General features: G+C 41.5%; 1 protein-coding gene across 4 annotated transcripts in view; it reads right to left on the bottom strand.

Moving 5' to 3' along the window:
- The window catches only part of MLLT10 (MLLT10 histone lysine methyltransferase DOT1L cofactor), a 213,016-nt gene that overhangs the window by 27,087 nt on the left and 162,117 nt on the right, over positions 1–23,812 (bottom strand). For all 4 annotated transcript variants that reach the window (XM_067562351.1, XM_067562352.1, XM_067562353.1 and 1 more), the window contains one exon: positions 19,563–19,741. In XM_067562351.1, coding sequence (XP_067418452.1) covers positions 19,563–19,741 — 179 coding nt within the window. The remainder of the gene's footprint in view (positions 1–19,562; positions 19,742–23,812) is intronic.

Raw genomic sequence — 23,812 nt, 5'->3', positions numbered from 1 at the left:
CCACCCCTCAGTTCTTGGTTTGCTGACAGAAGCAGAAGTCCAGAGTCCAGTGACAGACAATTCAATGGGTTTATTGGGGTAATCAAGTGAGCATCAATTCCAATTCTTCACACCAGTAATTTTTCCTCCCTCTCACTCCCTGTTTGACCTCAGTTTTTATACTGTATCTTAACCAATCATTTTCTTTAAAATATTACAAGATAATTCTTGAATCAATCCAAACACATTGTAACAATTCTCTAAACAATCATACCGCACCTTAACTGATTACAATTATTTATGCAATGGACAGAAAATCAAAGAATCAGACAGAAATTATCAGAAGAGGGTACCATAATGACCAAACAAGACAAAGTGTAAATTCTAAAACCACAACTGTTGACAAATGTTTAAAAACCAGATAGAATGCTATCAAATGAAGTTTTCTTTAAACATTCTAGGATCTTTTCTTTACCTGGAGGCATTAGACTGGATCACCTTCTTAACAGCCTAGTATTGCCTTATTTTAATGTAATTTGTTTGAATTGTCCGGCTGAGACCGCATGATTCCCAGCTTACGGCTGCCCCTGATGCTTCTGTTTTTACTTACCCAAAGTACAAGGCCTCAGACTGTCACAGTGAGAGAAGGCCCATAGATAGGAGATCTGTGATTTTGATTCTTTGTTTCTATACTCCTATAACTAACTAAGTGATCAGAATATACTTTAAAATAATAGGCCTTTACAGGCAGGCCTAAATATCTATATTCTAACACTATATCATAAGTGGCATGGGCAGCCTATAGTTAAGGTTGCCCAGTATTGTCCATTAAAAGACCCTGCGTTTTCAGTTGTTCAGAACTTTGCCAAACTTTAGCTGTTTGGGCTGAAATTTTCCATGACAGGTGTCTATCTCAGACTTAATGATTCTGGAAAGTTAAAGCAAAGATGGTTCAGCCATTTCTCAGAATGAGTCTAGGGAAAAAAATATTGTTTCACCGAGATTAAAAGATTCATACAACCTTTTAGTTGAGGCGCTCTAGCTCCTCCATGCTTCAGAGCAAGGACTTGAAATTTGGCAGGCAAGCCACCCCTTGGTGTCAGGGAAGTGCTTTTTGCTATCCCCACAAAAATGCACCAACTCTGGCAGCATTATGAACCCCTGAAAATATCAGTTTGCACATACTCAGTACAGATTTGTTAGAGTCTGTTAGTTAAATTCTCTCATGATTTTGTCTGCTCAGAGAATGCTCCAACCCATGACTGCAATGGCTGACTTTTTCTGCAATCACTCCCCTCATCTGCCAGGGGATGCAGTGGTGCCAGGCACAGAAACAAAGAGCTGGCAGACTCTGATGTGCTCTCAATGTTTCTCTTGCTGGTGTGAAGAGGCGGAAGCTAGCTGACTGAAGTGAAGAAGGGTGAGGAAGCAGGCCTTTGGAGTGATGAGGGAGATGGAGATTGGGACAAAGATCCTGGGGAGAGAGTGAGATGTAGAGTCAAAGGAGGTTGAAAGTGGAGCCAGGGAGGATGGGGTGAGGAACTGAGAAGTACAGGCCAAAGCAGCAGGGACTAGGATTAGGATGGAGGACAGAAGGAGGAAGTGGGGTGAAAGACAAAGGCCAGACTTGAGGACCAAAGATAAAAGGATCTGAAACCAGTACAGCATACTACACTCAGAACCTCCATATGGAATCTAGGATTCCTGAATCTCAATATTCCTTTGCTGTCAGCAAATATCTGTAAAACCCACTGACAAAAGATGTGTATCATTTCCTTCTAGTGGCTGGCACACACAGAGGATGGTGATCTACTATTGCTATCAGTTACTTTGTTAGCTCAGTGGCAGAGGTCTGTACTGAACTAAAGGTTCTAACCCTGCTGAAAAATCATGTGGGAGTCACTATAGTTCCATAGGACTGCTTTTTAAAACCCTAGGAAATTACATACACAATACTACATTAAGGTTGCAAAGTCAACTGCTCAAAAGTTAGCAAATGTCAAAATTACGGTTGCCTGTATAACTTTAATTTGCCACTCCTTTGCCTATGCGTTATGATACAGTCTTTAAATTATATAATCACAATTTTTTTTCCACAGGAGTGGACCTGCTCTGGGAATGATTCAGAGTTGTGGTGTGAATGAGACTGTTATGTCAATTCAACCCTGCCTCTACAGTAGAATTCCTATGTGATGCTAGGCAAATCATTTAAACCAAGCTTTTCACAGGTGACCACTAAGTGCGTGTTCCTCATTTTCTGGGTGCTCAACTTGAGATACCTAGAGCCCTAACTGAAGTCAATAAGAATTGTGCTCTGAACAAATAAAATGTTATAAAATGTTATATTTTTTGAAAAATCAGGCCATAGGCATCTCAAGCTGGAAACCCATAATTAGTGGATACTATGCCTTAGTTCCCCATCTGTAAAATGGGAATACCACCATCACCCTGCCTCTCAGGAGTGTTGAGAAGATAAATTCATTAACGTATGTAAAGAATTCAGATGTTCAGATGAGCATACAGAAACCCTCCACAAGGAAAATCATTCTGTATTCAGAGCAGGGGATGAATGATGCACTAAATTACGCATGGGGCCAGGCCACACACTGAATGATAAGAATAAAATGAAATATTGCATAGCTGCTCATTCAGTAAGCACTGTCCATGCTGTACATTAAATGAGGCAGGGGCTCTGTGAAAAAAATACTCTGAGATTACATCTCCATGGAGAAAGGGGCCAAATTAAGGTTGCCCAGGCAACCTTAATTTTGGTATTTTCTAACTTCTGAGTGTTTGGCTTTCCAACATTAATGCTTCATCGGTGGATTTCCCCCCCATAATATTATACAAAATGATAAGGAAGAACTCATTCTTCACCACTGTGTCAAAATGCTGTGCACAGCTTTGGCAATGGAATATCATGCATTCAATCACTCCTTTGCCTCTCCATCTGCCTGGCAAGGACAATATTTTAATGGCAACTCTGATTGCTAAAGATACAACTCTCATGAGAGGTCTCGCAAACATTTTGTAATTCCTTCAGATCTGGAAGGGGAAGGGGACCTCAAACATTGCCAAATGGGAGAACACACAATGCCTTCAGTACTGTTCCAGAGGAGGCACACATGCTGGCACTTTCACAAATACCTTATTTCTGGATGGACACAAATGCTCCGGTATGTCTTTGCTTTACTACCAAGGCTCTTCAGGAAAATCAAATTGAACCAATTCTGTGATACTAATAATTTCAACTTGAACTTGATAGTTTTGGTTCTGAAGATTTTAGAATATTTTCATATAAGGATCCAGCCTATATGGTATGTCTTACAAATATTTGTATTAAAACGAGATGCAAAGCTGCTACTTAGAGTTCAGATATTTAAACTGGAGGTCCAATTTGAAAGACTCATCCTGCAATTTTATTTAACTAGTTCTCCTGAGATCCACATTCTGTGAGGATCATATCTGCAAGTTAATCTCCTAATACTGCCAATTTTCAAAGAAAGGTTACTCAGAAAAAATATATATAACATATAGTAATTATGGTTGTACAGATCTCCACTCCCCATTCTCTGTCCTCACGTCTGTTGAGTCTAAGATTCTGTTTCAGTGGAAAGGAACTGGGGTGCAATCAGCATTGAGCAGCTTTATAAAACTCTTATGCTTAATGCTCAATTCTACTGCATTCCAAAGGGTTTCTGATATTGGCATCTAAAGTGCATGTGCAATTTACACTGACAATTTATTGAAGAAATACACTAAATATTCTGTTTTGCTATTTTATATCATATGGAATACAGTACCTGTTCTACCATAAATGATCATTAATGATCTAGAGGATGGGATAGATTGCACCCTCAGCAAGTTTGCAGATGACACTAAGCTAGGGGGAGTGGTAGATACCCTGGAAGGTAGGGATAGGATACAGAAGGACCTAAACAAACTGGAGGATTGGGCCAAAAGAAATCTGATGAGGTTCAACAAGGACAAGTGCAGAGTCCTGCACTTAGGAAGGAAGGATCCCATACACAGCTACAGACTGGGCACCAATGAGCTAGGCAGCAGTTCTGCAGAAAAGGACCTGGGGGTTACAGTGGATAAGAAGCTGGATATGAGTCAGCAGTGTGCCCTGGTTGCCAAGAAGGCTAATAGCATATTGGGCTGCATTATTAGGAGCATTGCCAGCAGATTATTCCCTTCTATTCGGCATTGGTGTGGCCGCATTTGGAGTACTGTGTCCAGTTTTGGGCTCCCCACTACAAAAAGAATGTGGACAAGTTGGAGAGAATCCAGCGGAGGGCAACAAAAATGATTAGGGGGCTGGAGCACAAGACTTATGAGGAGAGGCTGAGGGAACTAGGCTTGTTTAGTCTGCAGAAGAGAAGAATGAGGGGAGATTTGATAGCAGCCTTTAACTACCTGAAAGGGGGTTCCAGGGAGGATAGAGCTAGGCTGTTCTCAGTGGGGGCAGATGATAGAACAAGGAGCAACGGTCTCAAATTGCAGTGGGGAAGATCTAGGTTGGACATTAGGAAAAAGTTTTTCAGTAGGAGGGTGGTGAAGCACTGGAATGGGTTACCTAGAGAGGTGGTGGAATCTCCATCTTTAGAGGTTTTTAAACTGCGGCTTGACAAAGCCCTGGCTGGGATTATTTAGCTGAGATTAGTCCTGCTTTGAGCAGGGGGTTGGACTAGATGACCTCCTGAAGTCCCTTCCAACTCTATGATTCTATGATAAAGTTATAACTGTCAGAAATAATGTTACTAAAATACAGTATATATGGATATGCAGCTTTTAAAACACTTTTTTTGATTCATGTTATAGTAAGTGAATAGAGATTCCTTCTGGAGGAATAACCAAGGCTCTGGTGATACTTTTTCACTTTTCACAATCATTGAGGTGCTAACCTTGTTGCACTTGCCAAATTTCACCTTTAGCAACTGCATTACATCTTAAACAAATTTTTTTAAAAATCCCTGGTAATTTCAGTTGTAGAAGTTCTTCACTTACTAAACTAAAAATTATAGTGCAGTGTTGCTGATACAGAATGGCTACTATTTTTTCCTAAGAGTTGGCTACATTTCAGCAATGCATGATTAATCCTACACAGATTTTTTTTTTTTTTAAAAGGATGAAAGGCATTCTATACATTATGGAATCATGGCTTTTCTTTTCCATAGTCAAGGCTGAGTTCAGTTTTGCATTTTGTTATATACAGATAACACAACATAGCCTCTCCAAAATTACAGCACTTACTCTGAATAAAGAATTAATTTTCTGATAATTTAAAAGTAAATTGATTAGTTTATGAGTCATTAATTTAAATATGGATGACTTAAGAAATTAAGCATCCTCTATCAGACCACCTTGTTTGGGCTCAAGTGACCTTGCTAAAGAAATAAGGCAGACTCGTCAAACTTCCCATAGTTAACACTCACTGAAATCTCATGTATGGCTACATTTTGAAGATTTTGTAAATTTTTTGATTAATAGTTTTTTTTCCCTTTAATCATTTTTGCCATTAATTTTCATGGCTTAAATATTCTTCTTTAGCAGGTCTGATGAATAATGTTCTGCTACAGAGAAATCAATGAAGAACTGCTCTCTTTCAAAATGACTAACATCTCCTACTGTTCTCAATTGGAGTGAAGCCACCAGTTTCCCTTAATCAAAGACACCCACTTTCAAAATGTTCATGCCCTTCCTTTGTTCCCAATACAAGTAAAATCAAACTGCCCTCAGGGAAGATGGTGGCTCTTGACCATATAGCTGTTAAAATCACCTTTTATCCCAGTTAAGAACAAACCCTACGAGAGAGGTCAGTCCACCTTTTTCGGTTGTCATCTCTAAAGTTCAGAGATGAAAAACCCAGCTAATGTGTTTACTCATTGTTGCTGAATGCAATGGTAGATACAAGAAAGTGGGGGCACCTTCTTTTCCCCATCAATTTTTTAAAAAATGAACAGTTGGAAGAGATGGAACCCTGCAGTGCCATCCTTTCTCTTTCCAACTCTTTGTGCCCTCTCACTAAGCCTCTGCCTGAGACTGAGGGAGGGAAACACTATGAGTTTCCTTTTCCCTATGTATGAGAGCCTCTGGACAAGGTGGGGAGAGGAAAGAAGGGTCTTCCCTAAAGGGACTGGAGTTGCAGCTAGTAGCTGCCTCTCTTCTACTTCTTTCCTTCTACCAGCTGCTATATTCAGGACAGCACGGTAGGGCACTGGGAGGAAGAGAAGGAAATTAGGAAAAAAGCAAACAGAGCAGCTGGGAAGGAAGAAGCAGTGCTGATACAAAAGCTTTAGGGGAAAGAAGACGGCTCACTGCTACAACCATCATTCCCTGACCAGAAGAGTGGAGTGAAGACAGTCTGCTGTGTAATACTCCTAAAGAAGATTACTTTCAGCTGCAAGCCACATTTTGTGAGGAATCATGGGTCTCAGACCTGGGCCTGCAGAACCTTAACCAGTGCTCAGAGCCTGGCCACCACCCAGCAGCTCATATGAATGACTGGAGAAAGGGACCAGTGAAGTCCTAGCCTGCAAAGAGCCCAACTACAAAGATCCTATTGGTGGAGATGTCCAGCCCCACCGATTCACTGGGAAGCTCTATTTAAACCAGAAAGAGGCACAGGAAGTAGTCCAAGAGACTAGAGGAATCCTTGGCTGGCTCTAATTTGGACCCTGCCTACTTGCCTGTTCCTGGTTCCTACCTCCCAGCCTGTGCCTGCTTCCTGTCCTCCTTATCCCAGACCCTGGTCTGTTCCCAGTTCCTGCTTTCCTGCACTGTGCCAGGTCCCTGCTGCTACGCCCTACCTCTGATGCTGACTCCAGCTTCAAACCCTTGCCTGGCACCTGACTTTTTCTCTAGCTCTAACCATTGGCTTGGCACTTAACCCTGACCCCAACTCTAGCTCCAGGCGCATGACTCTAACCATTAGGCATGACCACCCATGCTCCACTCTCTACACATCTCCTGTATCTGCCTCACAGCTTTGCTTAGTGGGAGATGCCTGCTGAAGATGAAACTGTAGGTGCAATAAAATGTCTGCTGTATGCTGAAGACCTGGTCATTCTATCACCTACAAAAAATGGCCTCCCACAGAAACTTACTTCTTGAAACCTACTGCAATACATGGACCCTACAGTTTAATTTGGAAAATAGTCCCTGAACTTAGAGAGACATGGAGATTGAACACATACTAAAATCACACATTCCTACATCTCATGCATCAAGATGCTTCAGACTGATTACAAAAGTCTTCAACTGTGTCTGCACCTCCTTCGGGAACCCCGAAAGATGGAGCTACAACGCTCACCTAATCACCACTGCCATGGAGATGGTCCTGGCTGTCGTATCAGCTGCATCAAGAGCTGATTGTAGAACTATCTTTGCCACCAACTGTCCCTCTTGGACAATGGCCTTGAAAGTATACCAAGACGACTCTGGCAATTTCTCATTAAAAGTCACTGAGTCTATTATAGTTGATATAATCATACTTGGCTAATAATGCCTGGTAGTTGCCAATTCTGAATTGCAGGGAGGCTGAAGAGTATGCCTTCCTGTCAAAAAGGTCTAGGTGCTTCCAGTCCTTGTTGTATGGTGTGTTTCTCGAGTGATACTGCTGATCCTGGAAGTTGATCTCGTCCACCACAATGGAGCTGGGTGGCGGGTAAAGAGGAACTCCAAGTTCCTGGTGGGGACATAATACTTTTTGTCCGCTCGCTTGCAGGTCAGGATTATTGAAGCGGGGTGTGCATACATCTTGGCTGGATCAGGAAGGCCTGACTGACTGGCAGGGATATTTTTGAGGTAGCTGAGGCACATAGAACATCTATCAGCTCGTGATGGGTATCCTGCACCTCCTCCAGGGGTATATAGTAGGTGTCGGCTACCCTTTTTGCCAACTCCTGAAACTGCCTGAAGTCATCCACCCAAGATGGTGGTAATAGCATGACTGCATCGTCGGGGATGAGGAAAATATGGTGTTAGGCATGGCCTCTTCCTCTGCCTCCCCTTTTTGCTCCTGGATGTCTTGAACAGAGGCTTGTGATGCTGCGGCTGAGGAAGCATGCCTGAAGGGGATTCTGGCTCATGCTTGGTGCACCTGAGGCTAGTTGCTGGTGCACTGCCCAGGGATCCCAATAAGGCCATTGTAGTGGCATAAGGCCTAGTGGAGGTGCCCATGGATGCACATACCAGAATGGTGGTGGTGCCATCTGGCAATACATGCTCGGACCCTGCTGGTAATGGGTCCCGTATGGAGCCTGGGAGGAGTATACAGAAACCTCATCTGGCTCACTCTCTGATCTCTCGTTCAACAACAGTGGGGCAGGATATGGGGAACTGTCTCTTGACTGGCTTCAGCACGGTTCTGGAACACTGGTACCAGGATGCAGAGAATCAAGGCCTTCTAAAATCGTCTGATCTTTAGAGTGCTGGCAGTATTTAGGTACTGACCACCCTGGTGTTAGTGATGGGGATCTCGCCCAGGTCAACCTCTCTGGTGCCAAATGGGTCGGTGTTACTGACGGTACCAAAATGGAGTCACATATCGGGAGTGTCTTAGGGCATTTGCCTTTGTCTGTGCGTACCGCAGCTTCAGTGCCCATACCCAAAGGGTCCATGGGCCTAACAGTGGTACCTGACGGTCTGCAGGAGGCCTGGGCACCAGATTGTCTTGGTGCCAGCGTTGCCAAGAATACTTAGCGAGATGGAGATCGCTTTAAATTATCCCTGGGCTCGCTAAAATGGCTCTCTGCTCTTTCCCTTGATTTACGAGAGGAGTCCTCTGACCGTCTTTTCAACCCGCTGTCCTTCAATGTAGAAGGTTGTGGGGAAGACTCACGGCAGGCCAAGAGCTGTGATCAGAGAGCTGTCTCCATAAAGAAGATCTTCTGGCAACAAATGCATTTGAGAGTGCTTGTCTGTGACTTGTCCAGGGGGTCCCCCCCCCCACCAGGGACAACACACAACAAAGTATTTTCTTTTGTTTTCTTTCTTCTTCTTTTTTTTTTTTTTTTTTTTTAAATAAAGGCAGGGCCAAATAAAAAGATAAGAGAATCAAAATGGAAGTTTGCAAAGTAAAAAATTTACAGTTGAAAGGGAATTTAACGATCCGCTAATGCACTGCTAAATGCTCTGTCTCTAGACAGAGGCGGTTGAGAAAGAACTGAGGATGGCTAGCCTGGGTGCGCTGGCTAGCCTCTGGCACAGCACAAGGGGAGACAGTGCATGTGCGGACACAACAGACATTTCTACCAAAGGCATGCAAACACATCTACAGTGGCGCACGTATAGGGACACTACTTGAAGAAAGCTATATTAATGCAGAGTTTAGGTTTGTTGTTGGTATGTCATCCCTTTGCAGATCATTGAGATGAGCAAAACTCAAACTTCTGAAAACCAGGAAGTGCCCAGGCAACCTTAACTCTGCTGCCTTTCAGCAATGCCCCAGTACACCCCATTTACACACATACTTTTACTCTGCCAACCCCACAGTTGCTGAAATGTACAAGCTCTTCACCTCCTTTCACAAGCCCATTCACTGTCACCCACAGGATTCCATCTAACACCATTAAAGAACAAAAAGGAAAAAAAGGTTGTCCACATCACCTTCCCTCTTTGAGCAATAACCTCACACATCCCCCAACATACACATCAGCTGCGCCCCACCAGCCCTGCTTTGGCATAGCTCTCCAGCCATGCCCTGACCCATTCAGTGTGTTCCCCCCTCCAACCTGGCACCTTTCCACTATAGCATCCAGACATCCACACTGAAGGCAAGGAACACATCTCCCTGAAGTCATCACTCCCAGGTATACAAATATTTCTATGGCCTTACTTCCCTCCCTCCGATAACTTGACTCACATGCAGTGCCTGGAGCAAAGGAGTACTATGTTGACAACAGTGGCATAGTGTTCCTGATCATGTTTCACAATGGCTGGATGGTGGAGTTTGTGGCAGAGACAGCAAGAGAAATTACAGACAGGGTTTCTGTTCCAAAATAATTTTACATTTGAGAGAAAGGTCCTCGGACCACTTTCCAACAGATGTTGCCCATCTCCAGGAAACACTACAGTACACATTTTTCAGTCAGTCATGAACACACCCATTTCCCAATTAATGTTTTCCCAATACTTATTAATAGCTTTCATGTAGTGTTTGGATACACTGGCAGAGGTGTAGGGTGCAAAGGGTTCCAGTGCACTGGCGGAGATGCAGTGTAGTGGGAGTTGCTGCACTGGCAGATGTGAGAATGAAGGGTGCTTGAGGTGGAAGACCAGAGCTGGGCATGCCATGTCTCCCACACCTGAGCTCCCAACTTCTCTTTCTTACCATCCATTGCCATTTATCTCCCACCTATCACTGCAGCTCCAAACCCCTCTCCCTCTATTCCACCACTCCTCTGCCCCCAATATTCCTTCTTACTCAGGAAACATTCATATGTCTATTTTCCCCTCCCAAATACTTTGATTACATTTCCCCCAAAATCAAATTGTCATGCAGGTCTCACAAGTTCTAGTATCCTCCAGTCACTCAAGTTCAAAACTCCTTTTGTGTTAGGCGGGGGCTTGTGATTAACTTGTTCTTACATCTGTTAATTGAAGGGTGAGTTCAGACACACCAAGAACTCCGTAATTCAGCTACTCATTGGTACCTTTCAGTTTAACAGTACAAAACAGCAGAACAAAATAGTTTTTTGGGAGGGTCCTGTAACTCAGGAACTCCTTGGGCAAAGGACCCCAAATTTGGGCTACTAACGCTACTCTGCATTGCAATAAGGCACATCAAATTTCAAAGAAATCCAACTATGTATGTCAAATTAAAGGAGGACCTTTCTATGTCCTCTTAAACAGATGTCATGATGCAACCTAACAATAGTGACACTCTTGTGACATTATAATGAAATTATGATCCACTTCTATAAATCTTTGCTCCCTGGGTCTAACAAACATAACTTCCTGACCAATGGAGCACAAAAAAAACCCCTCAATACCAAAAAATACTCATGATGCTAGACCATCGACATACCAATCACTGAGAAGAACAAATAAAAAAAGCAATATGCTAGACTTCTGCAGAACCGTGTGCAAAACTATCAAACAATCTCACTATAGTAAAATGTGAAAAACTAAGGCAGGCTCTGCAAATACAGAATCAATGATCACAAACTAGATGTGCAAACCAACAGATATAAAGCACAGTCTGAGGAAGAGCAACTTTGTAGCCTGTATGACAAAGAAGAGACTGAGAAAGAGACTATTTGTACTTCACTGTCCAAAATGCAATGAAATGCAAGAAAGTTTATTTCTTCAAGTTAACAGAAACAAAAAAACTTCTCATCAAAAAGTGAGAAGGGAAAATTGTGCCTGACTCTGAGATAAAGGAAAGACAGCAGCGGGGTGCATGCTACATAGTAACTTGCTACTGAATGAAGAATGGACAAAAATGACAAACAGACACAGGTCAACCCTCAAAACACAGTGTGTATACCTATCTTAAGTGGGTCATAGCCATCTCCAACAGATACACAAGGGGTTTGTCTTTTTCTTATAGTTTGGCAACAGTTGAATAGCTTGTCATGCCAATAAAGACTCATTAAACGGAAATGAATTGTGAAAAGCAGAAGAGGCCAATCCCAGGAGAGGAATGGGGAGATGTGATGTGGTGTATTAATCCCACACTGTGCCTGAAGGGGTTAATGAGGCCTGTGGGTGCAATAAGCTTTGCCCTGCTCTGACACCTGCAGTTATTGGCAACACTGAGAAGGTAAAAAGAAAAGCCAAGCTTAGTGGGGGCTGGCTGGGAGAGTGAATAGATCTCTTGAGCTAGCCCTGTAAAGGCAGGCTGAGCTGGTGCTAGAGACTGCCATGAAGGTGCCTGGGCTGGGAAGAAGGATCAGCTGTGTCAGAACCTCTTTGGGGCAGGAAGGGCTGTGCAGAACCTTTTTGTTTCTTTCGTTCCTCAATTAGATTGGATCCCCTTTGTTTTGAGTCCTGCAAGAATCAGTTGGGGAAACGATGTGAAAAAGGTCTAACTGCAAGGCACTGTAAGAAGTAGCCCAGGGACACAGCAGAGAGTCTAAACAATCTCTGCTTCATAAAATCTACTGCATGCAGGGTCCTGGGCTGGAACCCAGCATACAGAATAGGCCTGGGTTCCCCTACCAGCCTGTGTGGGGTTGGAGCACAGAGACCACAGAGCCAAGGCCTGGCAGGCCTAAAAAGCCTGATGTTGAAGAAACCAGAAGCATGCTGTACTTGAGTTTTCGGGGGGGGGAACGACGACGGGACGGGACGGACGACGACGGACGACTGGGACTAAAAGTGACCCGGCCAGAGGGCTGAGTCACAAGAAGCAGCAGACCACCCCAGGGCAGGAAAGACAATGAGAAAGAAGGGTTAAACATGAGCCTGACACACCAGCACAACCACCAGGGGCATGCTGGCCGGTGAGTCATACTGCCTACAGAAGGCAGCAGAAACAGAAAAGAGGTAGGGGATGCCTGAGTTTTTCCAAGTGATGATTTTTCAAACAATCGGTCTGGGAAGCTTTTACACACTTTCTAGTGAATTTTAAGTAATTTTCTCAACCTTTTTCTCTCACCCTTCTAAAAAATAACTAAACATTCACCAGAATGCACACACAACTATTGACAGCTGAATGAATGGTGAAGCATCTGATCAATAATTTTTATCCTTAACATTCATTTGTGGCAACAGTATAACATCTAGTGACTGGCACTCGCCCCCGCTCGCCCCTTCCCCTTCCCGCTCGGCAATTACAGTAAACCCGAGGCCTGACCTTACCAGGACCTTTACTGACACACCTAAGATAGCACATCTGAAACGGCAAACAATGGAATGTTGCTAAAAGCCAAGGGCAGCCATCGGCCGTTTCGAATACTGCACATCTCTCACAAACTAGGGCAGCCATCAGCTGTTTCGAATATTGCACATCTCTCATGAACAAAGCATAGCCCAAGTGTATAATACTGCTGCATTTCGGCGGGTCTGGCAGAAGACCTGTCGGCCCACCAGACTGATCACCTGGAGCTGCTACCTCTTCCCACCCCCGAGTCCTCTGCTGGCCAAGAGTCGAGTCGAATGCAACCGGTCCGAGTTTTGAACCCGAGCTTTTCTCGTGTCCCCCATTGGTCAGGCGTCATGACCCTGTTCCTCATGGTGGTAAGATTTTAAATATTACTCTTGTTATAGTTTTCAGGTATTAGTAATATTAAGTTGATTATAATTTTGAAATTCATATAATCGTTATTTAGTGTACTGTGTGTCTATTGTTCTTCTTCTAATCGGCTTTAATCCTCCTGTTAAGGAAAGTAGATAGTTCTGTTATATGCATTGTTCTTTTTTCCCTCATAAAACCCCACATCCCTTTGGCCCCAAATAAACTTGTAAATAGTTAAGAAACTGTTTTCTCAGTGTGGTGCTTGGTAATCAGGGGATCCCTTTACCTGTCGGTAACATCACTGTGTCCCCCATGCCTTATTTACTATACACCCTCTAAACCCTGCACTGATTAAACAACTGTTATTGGCACTGGTTGAAAATTTTTCATCTGACTAATTTTGACAAAAAGTGCCCTTTTTGCAAAACTTAAATGTTCCATAGGAAATTTTCCACTCTTTTGCCAAAAGTGAAATTGACCAAACTTTTCCAGGAGGGCTGCTGAGGCTGAGTACCCCGGCTCTCAGCCTCTTCCCCAGCTCCAGGATTGGAAAGGCAGGAAACCTTTCAGCCTCCATCCAAGCTCCAGAGCCAAAGAGCCTGAGTGCTAGGCTCTCTGAATTTAGCCCCAGGGCTGGGAAAAGGTGGTAGGGCTGAGTACCATGGCTCTGTGCATCTCCAGCTGCAGGAGTTTGGGGAAGGCTGAGTGACTGGGCCTTCTAACTCCTTGGCCGCTGGGCTGGAAGGCTCTGACCAGAGCCTTTTAGACAGACAACTAGAAAGCTAAACATTTCCATCTTTGATGTTTTGTCCTGGTTTGAGAGGACATTTGTCAAAAATGCAATTTTTTGCTGGAAAGGAATTTCCTTTTCCTGCCAGTTCCAGCTTTTATTACCTTCCTGGTTTTCCTTAAGGCAGTCATTGCCATAGTATCTGAGTACTTTTGTGAGGTAGGGAGGTATTATCCTTGTTTTACAGATTGGAACTGAGGCATAGAGGTTACGGGCAAAACGTCCACTAATTTTGTACACTTTAATTTCTGCATATCCAACTAAGTCTGGTTTCTTTTTCCAGAGTTGGTGAGCTCCCCCAGGTCCAACTGATTTAAACTAGAATGGAGAGTGCTCAGTACTCCTGTAAGTAAAGTCCTGAGCATCTGGAGTTAGTAACACAGAAATTGAGAAGCATACCATCATTGGCTACTTCTGAAAATGTTGGTCTAAATTACTTGTCCAATATCCCATAAGAAATCTGTGGCAAAGCTAGACATAGAACTTAGTTCTTCAAGTTCTGAGTGGTTTAGCAAATTTACAAGACAATTCTCTGTCTACAGCCCCTTGACTCATTCACTACACATCTCCCAACTTCCATCTCCCAACTTCCTCAGTGACTGAAGCAAGTGTTCTACAGACAAACAGCCTCATTTGCTACCTAACACTGCCTCATTCATTATCCAAGTTGCGTACTAAATAAATCATAGGTTTTGTTTTGTTTTTGTTTTTGTTTTTTTGGGGGGGGGGGGAGAATGTAGTATGATTATGTAATTAAATACAACTAAGGAGTCAGAATTCAAATGGTAAATACTAACTTAATTTGGTCTTTCCTAACTTGTTAGTATTTCACTTTACAAACTTAATGTTCTTCTAATTCAACTTTTTTCATATAATTTCCAAGTAGTTATGTGTGTGTGATGATGTAGTTTTTATTATTTTTAAAGAAAACTTAAAAACATTCAAGCATGTGTTTCAGTTTATTTGCTAGCCAATGCTGAACACAGAGATTTTGAGATTCTGTGTTTGGCTTTGAAGAGGAGTGTAGGTTAGTGCTTATCACTCTTGGGTTCCATTTATTAAAAACCAACAAAAAAACCAGTGTTCTGTATTTACACAGTGGTTGTTCACCAGCGGGCCTCACAGCACTGCATGAAGATGGGCATGCCAAAAAAAAAATTATTTATTGCCTAACACTAATAGCCATAATATTTTTCATTAATATGTTTACCTTATCAGTTGTCTGCATTGTGTAACTTCTGATTTATAGTCATTGCTACAATCTACTGTTTTTTCCCCCATTTGTAAAATATATTGAGTTATTTTATTTTTTTTTATTGCTGCTTTCACTCCCCTCCCTTTTTAACCAGGATGGTTTTTAACTGGCACAGCCTTCTTCCTGATTGCAGACTTGTGGCATTTTGGGCATCTAGTAAAATATTTCTAACCAACTCCTAATCATCATTCACACTTCAAGTATTTTCTCCCAATCACTTTTGTTCATAATAGTTTTCAGCTCTGGGAAACTGACCTCTTAAAGAGTCAAATGTTATAGACTGGGCTGGTAGCAATGTCTATTACTAAGGTCGTCAGATGCTTCCCACTATATGACCCTGTTTTCAGTTGTTTACAAGTTTGCCAGCTAGAACTATTTGGACTGAAATTTTCCATGCTGGGTGTCTGCTCCAAGTTGACTTTTGCTTTGGAAATTTTTAGCCAAAACGGGTCAGCCATTTCTGAGAAGGAGGCTAGAAAAACATGTTTTGCCTATGTTAAAAATTTATTGAGACCTTTTCTTTGAAATGCTCTACTGTCCCCATTCCTCAGAGCAAGACTTGAAATTGTTCATGCGGTGGCCTTTTTGTCAAGAGTGTGCCTTTTCCTATCTCTACGAAAACCAGCTCAAATTTGGCCAAGTTATAACCCTTTGAAAAATCAGAGTTCACACAGTAGAGCTTAATAACCAAAATCTCTGAAGATTCCATCCTCACTGAGCATGTAAGGGCCTCTCACAGCTCCTAGTGCTGACCACACTGAGCATGTGACATCTCCACACAGGTCATAGGTGTAACCCTACTGCACATGTACCATTCCCAGAGACTGATTGAGCATGCTCCAGGACCATGGCTACGAAAGCTCGAGTGCTGAAGGAACAAGAGCTCCAAGACACAGCAGCCAGAAATTGGACTCAGACTATAAACTTGATCTTATGTTTTGATAATATTAGAAGCTAAGTTGGTAATGGTCATTGTGCTGACATAATATGCTCAGATTTCTGTAATGCATTGGATTTAGCACTCTACAATATTCTGATTTTAAAAGTAGCATTATACAAAATCAATATAGTACAAACTAAATTGATTTTAAAAAGCTAACTGAAAATTATTGAGAAGTAATTGTTAATGAGCAATCATCACTGAATGGAGGCATTTCTAGTGGGATCTGGCAAGGATCTATTCTTGGCTCAATGTTATTCAAAATCTTTATCAAGAATCTGGAAAAAAATAAAATCATTGGTAGTAGTCCCTAGTGGAGTGGTAAATGATAAGGAAAGGTCAAGTTACACAAAGTGATCTGGGCCACTTAAAAAGTTGGGATCATTCAAACAACATGCATTTTAATACCATTACATGTAAGGTCACGCACTAGGAACAAAGAGTGAAGATCACATTTACAGCATGTGGGACTATCCTGAAAAACAGTGACTCTGACAAGGTTTATGGGGCCATGGTGGATAATCAGCTGAATGGTTCTAGTGCAATGCTGTGGCCAAGAGGGGGCTAACATAATCCTTGGATGAATACACAGAGGAATACTGACTAGAAGCAAGGAATTGGTACTCTCTCTAACTATGGCACTGGTGACACCATTATTGGAATACTGTGTCTAGCTCTGGTATCCACATATCAAATAGTGTATTAAACTGGAAAGGGCTGGGAAAAGAGCTACTAGAATCATTCTAGGTCTGGCCTTACAGTGAGAAACTCAATCTTTTCAGTTTATACAAGAAAAGATTAAGAGATAACTTGATTGCTGTCTGTAAGTACTTATATGGAGATAAGGTTTCTGATAGTAGAGGGCTCCTGATATAACAGACAAAGGTAGAACAAGATCTAGTGCTTGGAAGCGGAACCTAGACAAATTCAGAATAGAAATAAGGGACAAATTTTTAACAGTGAGAATAATTAACCTTTGAAACTATCTACCTAAGGTAATCAATCATCACTTCTAGCATTTAAATCAAGAATGGATATCTTTCTAAAAAGATATGGTTTAGCTCAACTAGAAGTTGTGGACTTAATGTGGAAATTACTGGATGAAATTCAATGGCTCTTGTTATTCAGGAGGTCAAACTAGATTATCATTATTGTCCCTTCTCCCCTTAAAATCTATTAAGATCAATTTGCATCTAGTAACATTTAATATAAAAAATTACTGAATGAAAATCTGAACTGCCATTTGTAATGACAATTAAAAAGTCTCATACACTTCTGACTTAGGACTGTACTCTATATTGGGCTGTATTAAATATACTTGCCTATAAGTGTGTTCAAAAGAAGATATATTCATGTATTAACCAACCTGGATTTTAGTTCTTTATATTCTATAGCTAAGGCTATGTCTGCACTAGAAAGTTTTGTCGACACAAGTTCTGCCGGCATACAGCCACTGCTGTAATTAAGCCACTGTTGCATGTGTTTCCTTGTGTCACTGGAGTGCATTCACACTATTAGCTCTTTTGTTGACACAGGAAGCAGTGCACTGTGAGTAGCTTTCCCACCGTGCAACTGCGTGCAGAGTGTTTTGGGAAGGGTTTGCAATGCCTCATGGGGCAGGCACAGCATCATATGATGAAGGCTTCTGAATCCCATTGTTCCATGTCCTACTAGTGTCCTACTAGTTTGACAGGTGCTTTTAAACTGCTGTCAGCCAAACTGATATTGCTGAACACAAACACAAGAAGCCCACAGAAGTGTGTGGGGTGAGGGAGGGAGAGTGTGTGACAGGGAGTGAGTGAGTGAAAGAGAAACAGAGAGACACAGACTGTGTGTGCTGGGGGACAATGAGTGTGCCCGCACGCTGTCTCTTTAAGTTCATACAGCAACACCTGGAAGCAACCAATCCTGAGGCAGAAGCTGCTCCAGAGACAGCCAGTGTCTCCCCATCCCAGCTCAGCAGAGACGGAGGGGCAAGAGGGCACAGCCCCCACCTCCCTCCCTGGCTCTGCACAGCACATCAGGAGTTACACCCCTCTCTGTAGTTTGCAGCAGGAAGGATTGCGCTTGCTGCTGCTGTGGAGTGAGTTCTCCATGGTGAATTATTTAAAAACTTCCTAGGGCTTTGAAAGGGGAGGAGCCGATGGCTGCAGGGCAGCCGAGTTCAAACTGCTTACCAGAGCCGTCACGATGGGCATTGTGGGATAAAATCCAGAGGCCATTTACAGCGATATAACCAAGGGCAGTGCCAACACTAATGTTCTGTCGCTTAAACTTTGCCGAAAAAAGTTCTATGCCTCTCCTCATGGTGGTTTTATTTTGTCAAAAAACAGGTCAGTTTTGTTGGTGGGTGATTGCATTGTGTAAACCAGCACTATTTTGCTGAAAAAAGCGGACTTTGATCAACAAAACTCTCTAGTGAAGACCAGGCCTAAGAGATCTTAAATTCTGATGGTCCCTACAAATAAAAAAGTGAAAGTTTCTGTCCATATCAACAGTTCTGATTCTTGCAACATGCAGAAAATGAAAAAATATACATACAGAATGACAAAGAAATGCAGGAGAAAGATCAGTTGCAGCAGTAGAATTCCTTCATAATTACTCTCATCCTCTTGGATCTTACCTGCTGTGACTTCCTTCTCTTTGGCCTTGACAAATGTAATCTTGCCCCAGAAAAAATGCTGCTGCAAAAATTATTTTCCTGGCTCACTGATTACAAAATGTCAGACCCCTCTTTTTGCAGCCTTCCACTGGCTTCCCCTTCTCCACTACAGCCAATACAAACTACTTACCTTCATTTTTAAGGCCTTTATCTCTTATTTGCTATTGGGATGTTGACTCCTGCCTCCCCTCCAAAAATGATGCCAGAGTTAGTTGCCCATTTGTCAAATTTTCCGAACCAATACCTTTACTCTTGCTCTGATGCCATTCCTTATGCATGGCCCATCCAGAAAGCCACCTCACTGTGCTCTTCTAAATCCCACCTCAGAATTCTACGCTTCCTGATACCGGCAGATACTATGCAGATATGATAATATTATGAGCATCAAGATAAATAGTGGTCTCAACACTCCAGCACCCTACTCCTAACACTGCTTATCATAATATCATTGTTACCTTGTTCTTCCTCTGTTTTTAAATATCCACCTGTTTACTCTCAAACCTAAACTGTAGATTCTCTATGGCAGGGACTGTCATTTCATATATGTTTGTACAGTATGTAGTGCACAAAGGGGCCCTAGCCCTCTAGGCATGACAATAAATCACCACCATCCCAAACATTTCCTTTTAAAAAAATACAGTGGTTATCCCTAATAATCTTTTTCCACATAAATCTTGGGGAAATCTTTTAAATTGAAAAGGAACAGTTTAGATGGGTATAAATATTATTCTGAACGCCTGTGATGATTACCTGAGTTGTAGCAACAACAGTAGTTACAGAAGATGTAGCACAAGGTGACAAAGCCCCCACTTGCTGCAAGTGACCAGAAGCCTGCTGAGGTAAATGAGAACTGGAAACGGGTGTGCTAGATCCTGAGCCAGATACTGCATTTGGAAATGATACTGCTACATCATTGCTGCTATAAATACCTGGAAAAAAAATACAAAAGTTTCATATAAAATTTCTCTCTTGTATTCATTAGTAACCATGTATATTTACTACAGAAAATGAATCTACGCCGAAGTTAAGATTATTTAATGCACACTACAGAAAACAGAAAACTACTGTATTAGGATTTCAACCATGGTGATGGGAATGTTCTAAACTTCAGAATATTTCAAATGTCTAAGAAACACTTGTTCTGATTTAGTCATAAATTTTGCTAGAATGTGTGTAACAGATCAATATAGCTTTTATACACCAGACAGAATGCATCTAAGTATTAGCACTAGCCTATTTGAGGCTAAAATGCTTGCTTTCAACTGAGCCTGTAATCAGTTTACTACTTCAATGAGCTATAGTCAAAGTTGAAATGGGTAAAGAATTACGCATTGTATTGTGCAACTGAAAATGAATAATTTAAATAAATAATGCTTTTCTGAAAATAAAAAATAACTATTACAGTACTACATATATCATTTAAAAAACACAGATGTAGTAAAAAACATTCTTAAAGTTTAAGAAGGTTTCCTGTGTATTTTTAGAATAAAACTGTCAGACAAATCTGAGCACAGAATAGTCAGATTTGATGGGAGAAGAGGTGGTATTCCATTTACTCAAAAACCAAATGCCACGGAGACTTCAAGAAAAGACACCAAACACAGCAAAACTCATGATTAAATCATGAACTGGCATCTCCCATAAGAAGTCTTTGATAATTGGGAGGAGAGAGATTGGGTCTGGAATTTTCTGCTGGAGCCAGGTAGTTCAAAGACATTCACATCTTTACCAGAAGGACAAAAAACAGTTTAAATTTTTCAGCAATTCCACAGTAGGCTTTGTAGGAACTTTTAAGAACATTGCAAAATTAGCAGTTAGTGCTGCAACTCCGAGTTTAGTTTAATTTTAAGATGGGGAATACAAGTTAAAGGTACTAGCAAATAGTTTAAAGTCCACGGAATGAAAAATTTTATAGTTATTTTTTCAGAAAGACCAGCAATAGTTTAATTTGCCAATTCAGCCAGAATAGGTTTTGTAATAAAATATACTACAGTTTGACTATTTTCTGCTTCTGCAAAATACAGTCTGATTTTCCATGGGAGATGGCCTCTCTCGGTACTTTGCAAAACCCTTAAAAGAACCAGATTCCAGTACTGTTACTCACATGCAGTTTCTCACATAAGTAGTCCCACTGACTTCATTGGGATTAGTTTTGCAGTAAGGTACTACTGAATGTGACTAAAAAAGGATTAGAATCTGGCTGTTAATTTGCCTATCATATCTTGACTTAAACTCGCCCCACCCCAGCTGCTGCTCCCGGCTTTCCTGACTCCCTGAGCCTTCTCACTGCTGCTGCTTGCCAGACAGGTTCCTCCTCCTCCTCCCCCTCCCCCCCCCCCCCAAATGCCTCTTCATCTCCCTCCCCACTGCCCAGGCCACTGCTCCCCGCCTGAAAGTCAGCCAGAGACCCATGCGCCTATCGTATAAAATCGGGCCATCTAGTCACCCAAGGTCTGTGTGTAACTGCCCCGCTGGGCTGACCCGAGCTGTCACCGAGGGTCGCAGCCCATGGCATGGAGCCTGTGGACAGCCCCGGTCTCGATGCGTGGCACATGAATGGTATGGGGAACCACAGGCTCTCCCCCCGACTGAATTAACTTTGCAGGTCAGGCTGCTGTGTTATTGGCGGGGTGGGGTGGGGGTGTAGTATAGACTCAAGCCCACAGCCTGATCTTAGACTGTGTGCTTTAAATGCCAGGGCCAATTTTTAGTCCCAGTCCGTCACTGGTTGTGCACTACAGCAAACTTGAGCTTGCAATTCTGGATCTCTCTGGATCTCAAAAAAAAGATTATCCCTATCTCTAAAAGATTGCGTGTATTTTGAAAGACAATTCAATTTTTTCTATTTCAGTCCTAAAAAGATGAAAAACATGAAATTCTTGCTGATTGAGGCAACGGTAAACTATTTGGGAGGTATCTACAATATATGATGGATTACTAGTCAGTAAGGAGCACTTTGAAGAAACTTTTTGAGGTAATCCAAGCTGGGAGTATTTCTTGAGGAGATCAAGACAGACAAGTCTATGGACAAAAACTGTAGATGGATGGACCTTTTCATATTGTTCCTGATGTCTCTCTACCTTGAGAAAAAACTCGTTTGAAATTTTGCAAGAGATCTGTTGTGGAACTTACAGTAATGAAAGGCAACCTTGTCTCAAGGATGGCAAATCTGAATCAGGTAAATATTTTTACCTGAGAAGCAGTAACTATCACATACATGATTTCAATGCTTTGACTTCACACAGGGACCTATTGTTTAAAAAATATGTGGTCTACTACAATGTACATGAGAGTGAGGAGGAAAGTGAGAGTGCCTTTTAATAATGGTTTCCTCTAAAATTACAATTAAAGACCACCAAATACACAAAAAGTGTTAGCTTTCATAAATGATTAACAAAACTTTTCACCACCAGGCTGCCATGCCTGTCAGGATATATGTTCTTGTCCTTTAGCACTACAGAAACAAAAGATGGGTTTTCCCACAATGAACTTAAAGAACAGAAACTATTTGTGGACAGTCAGAGTAAGTACTCAACAACAACAGTATGCAACTCTAGTCGAAGATTGTACTAGTGTTATTTAAAATAATTAGATTTAGATTTCAAACTAGATTAAGACTATATATAATATTTAAAAATGAGAATTTTAACTGACTTCAAAATATTATAGGCTCAGTTCCGACTCAGTCTCAGATAGGTGGTGGCTTTGACATTTATTTTCTATTGCAGCAAGGACAAAACATGTAAGATCATGGAGTCAGAAACATTCGAAGAAGAGAAACAAAATAAAACCCCTAGTAACAACAGTCCAAGCAAGCATAAGACAGAATGCGGAAAATTGCCTATAAGACAATCACACCAGCAACAATATTTAATTTTAAACTTACTAGAGGCAAGAAAACTGCAGCCTGAAATTCGGGACCACCTTATTTTCTTGTCTGAAAACTATGTTGAAGTTTTAATTTAGCTATCTATGAATAAGTAATCAAAATTTTTTGCCTCACTTTGTAAGCAAGGAAGGCAGAATTTCAATTCCAAATATATTTTTGGGAAAAGTTACAGTTTTTCATTTAACCTATGTGAATGTTGCCTGTCTAGATATGATATATAACCAAATTATAATATATTCAAAAATATATGCAGTTAATTAAAACAATAACACTAGTAATACTGCTGGATGAGCAAGAAAGGGATAATTACTTACTTGTGACCTTGTAACAAGTCAGAACTACCCTTGCTTTAAACAATTTGGGGCCCTTTTTGACACAGGCATACCAGCCTTATTCTGAGTCTGAGAAGAACTAACAAAAACAACATTCCGCTTCAATTCCTTGGTGAGTTGGAAGTAAAGAGTTCTTCGCATTTTAAACATAACAGATATGCCCAAAGAATATGCATATGATAAAAAAAAGAGAAAAATTTAGACACAGAAAATGTTATCCTCTCGCCAGAAGCCTGAGAGGAGGTGGGTTAGAAAGTAGAAATCTAGTCAAATATTATCTTCAGAGAAGCAATATTATAGGTAAGTAATTATCCCTTGTCTACAAAGACTGTGTTCATTCGATTCACACTAAAAAGTTTGAAATAAATATCCACAAAACCAAGATTCTCCAAACACAGAGCAACAAAAATTGTACAAGACAGTTTAATCATATAAGCCAAAAAGAGATCATGGAGACTCGTAAATCTCCACGCACAAGAGAAAACACTGAAAAGGCTCAAGATGAAGCAAAGACCTTATTGTCTTCAAGACAGATGTATAGATGGACATTCCTTAATATATTAGTACAAATTCAAGTGCTGTACCAGATGTTTGCTAAGTGGTCCAGACAACATGACTATACCAAAGAGATCAGCCTAATAAAGAGTCTACAAGAACATCTTCCACAAAAAAACTAGTTTGAGAGAGTAAGATCCTCCAGTTGGATGATAATCTCCATCTAAATTATCAATCAAGTCCCACACAATTTGACAAATAGAAATAACATTACAACACTTCTC

Source organism: Emydura macquarii, unplaced genomic scaffold (genome assembly GCF_026122565.2).
Source record: "Emydura macquarii macquarii isolate MOO-44397 ecotype Brisbane River unplaced genomic scaffold, CSIRO-AGI_Emac_v2 contig_2422, whole genome shotgun sequence".
NCBI lineage: Eukaryota > Metazoa > Chordata > Testudines > Chelidae > Emydura > Emydura macquarii.
The sequence above is the reverse complement of the archived record's forward strand: the minus strand, read 5'-3'. Positions and strand labels throughout refer to the sequence as shown.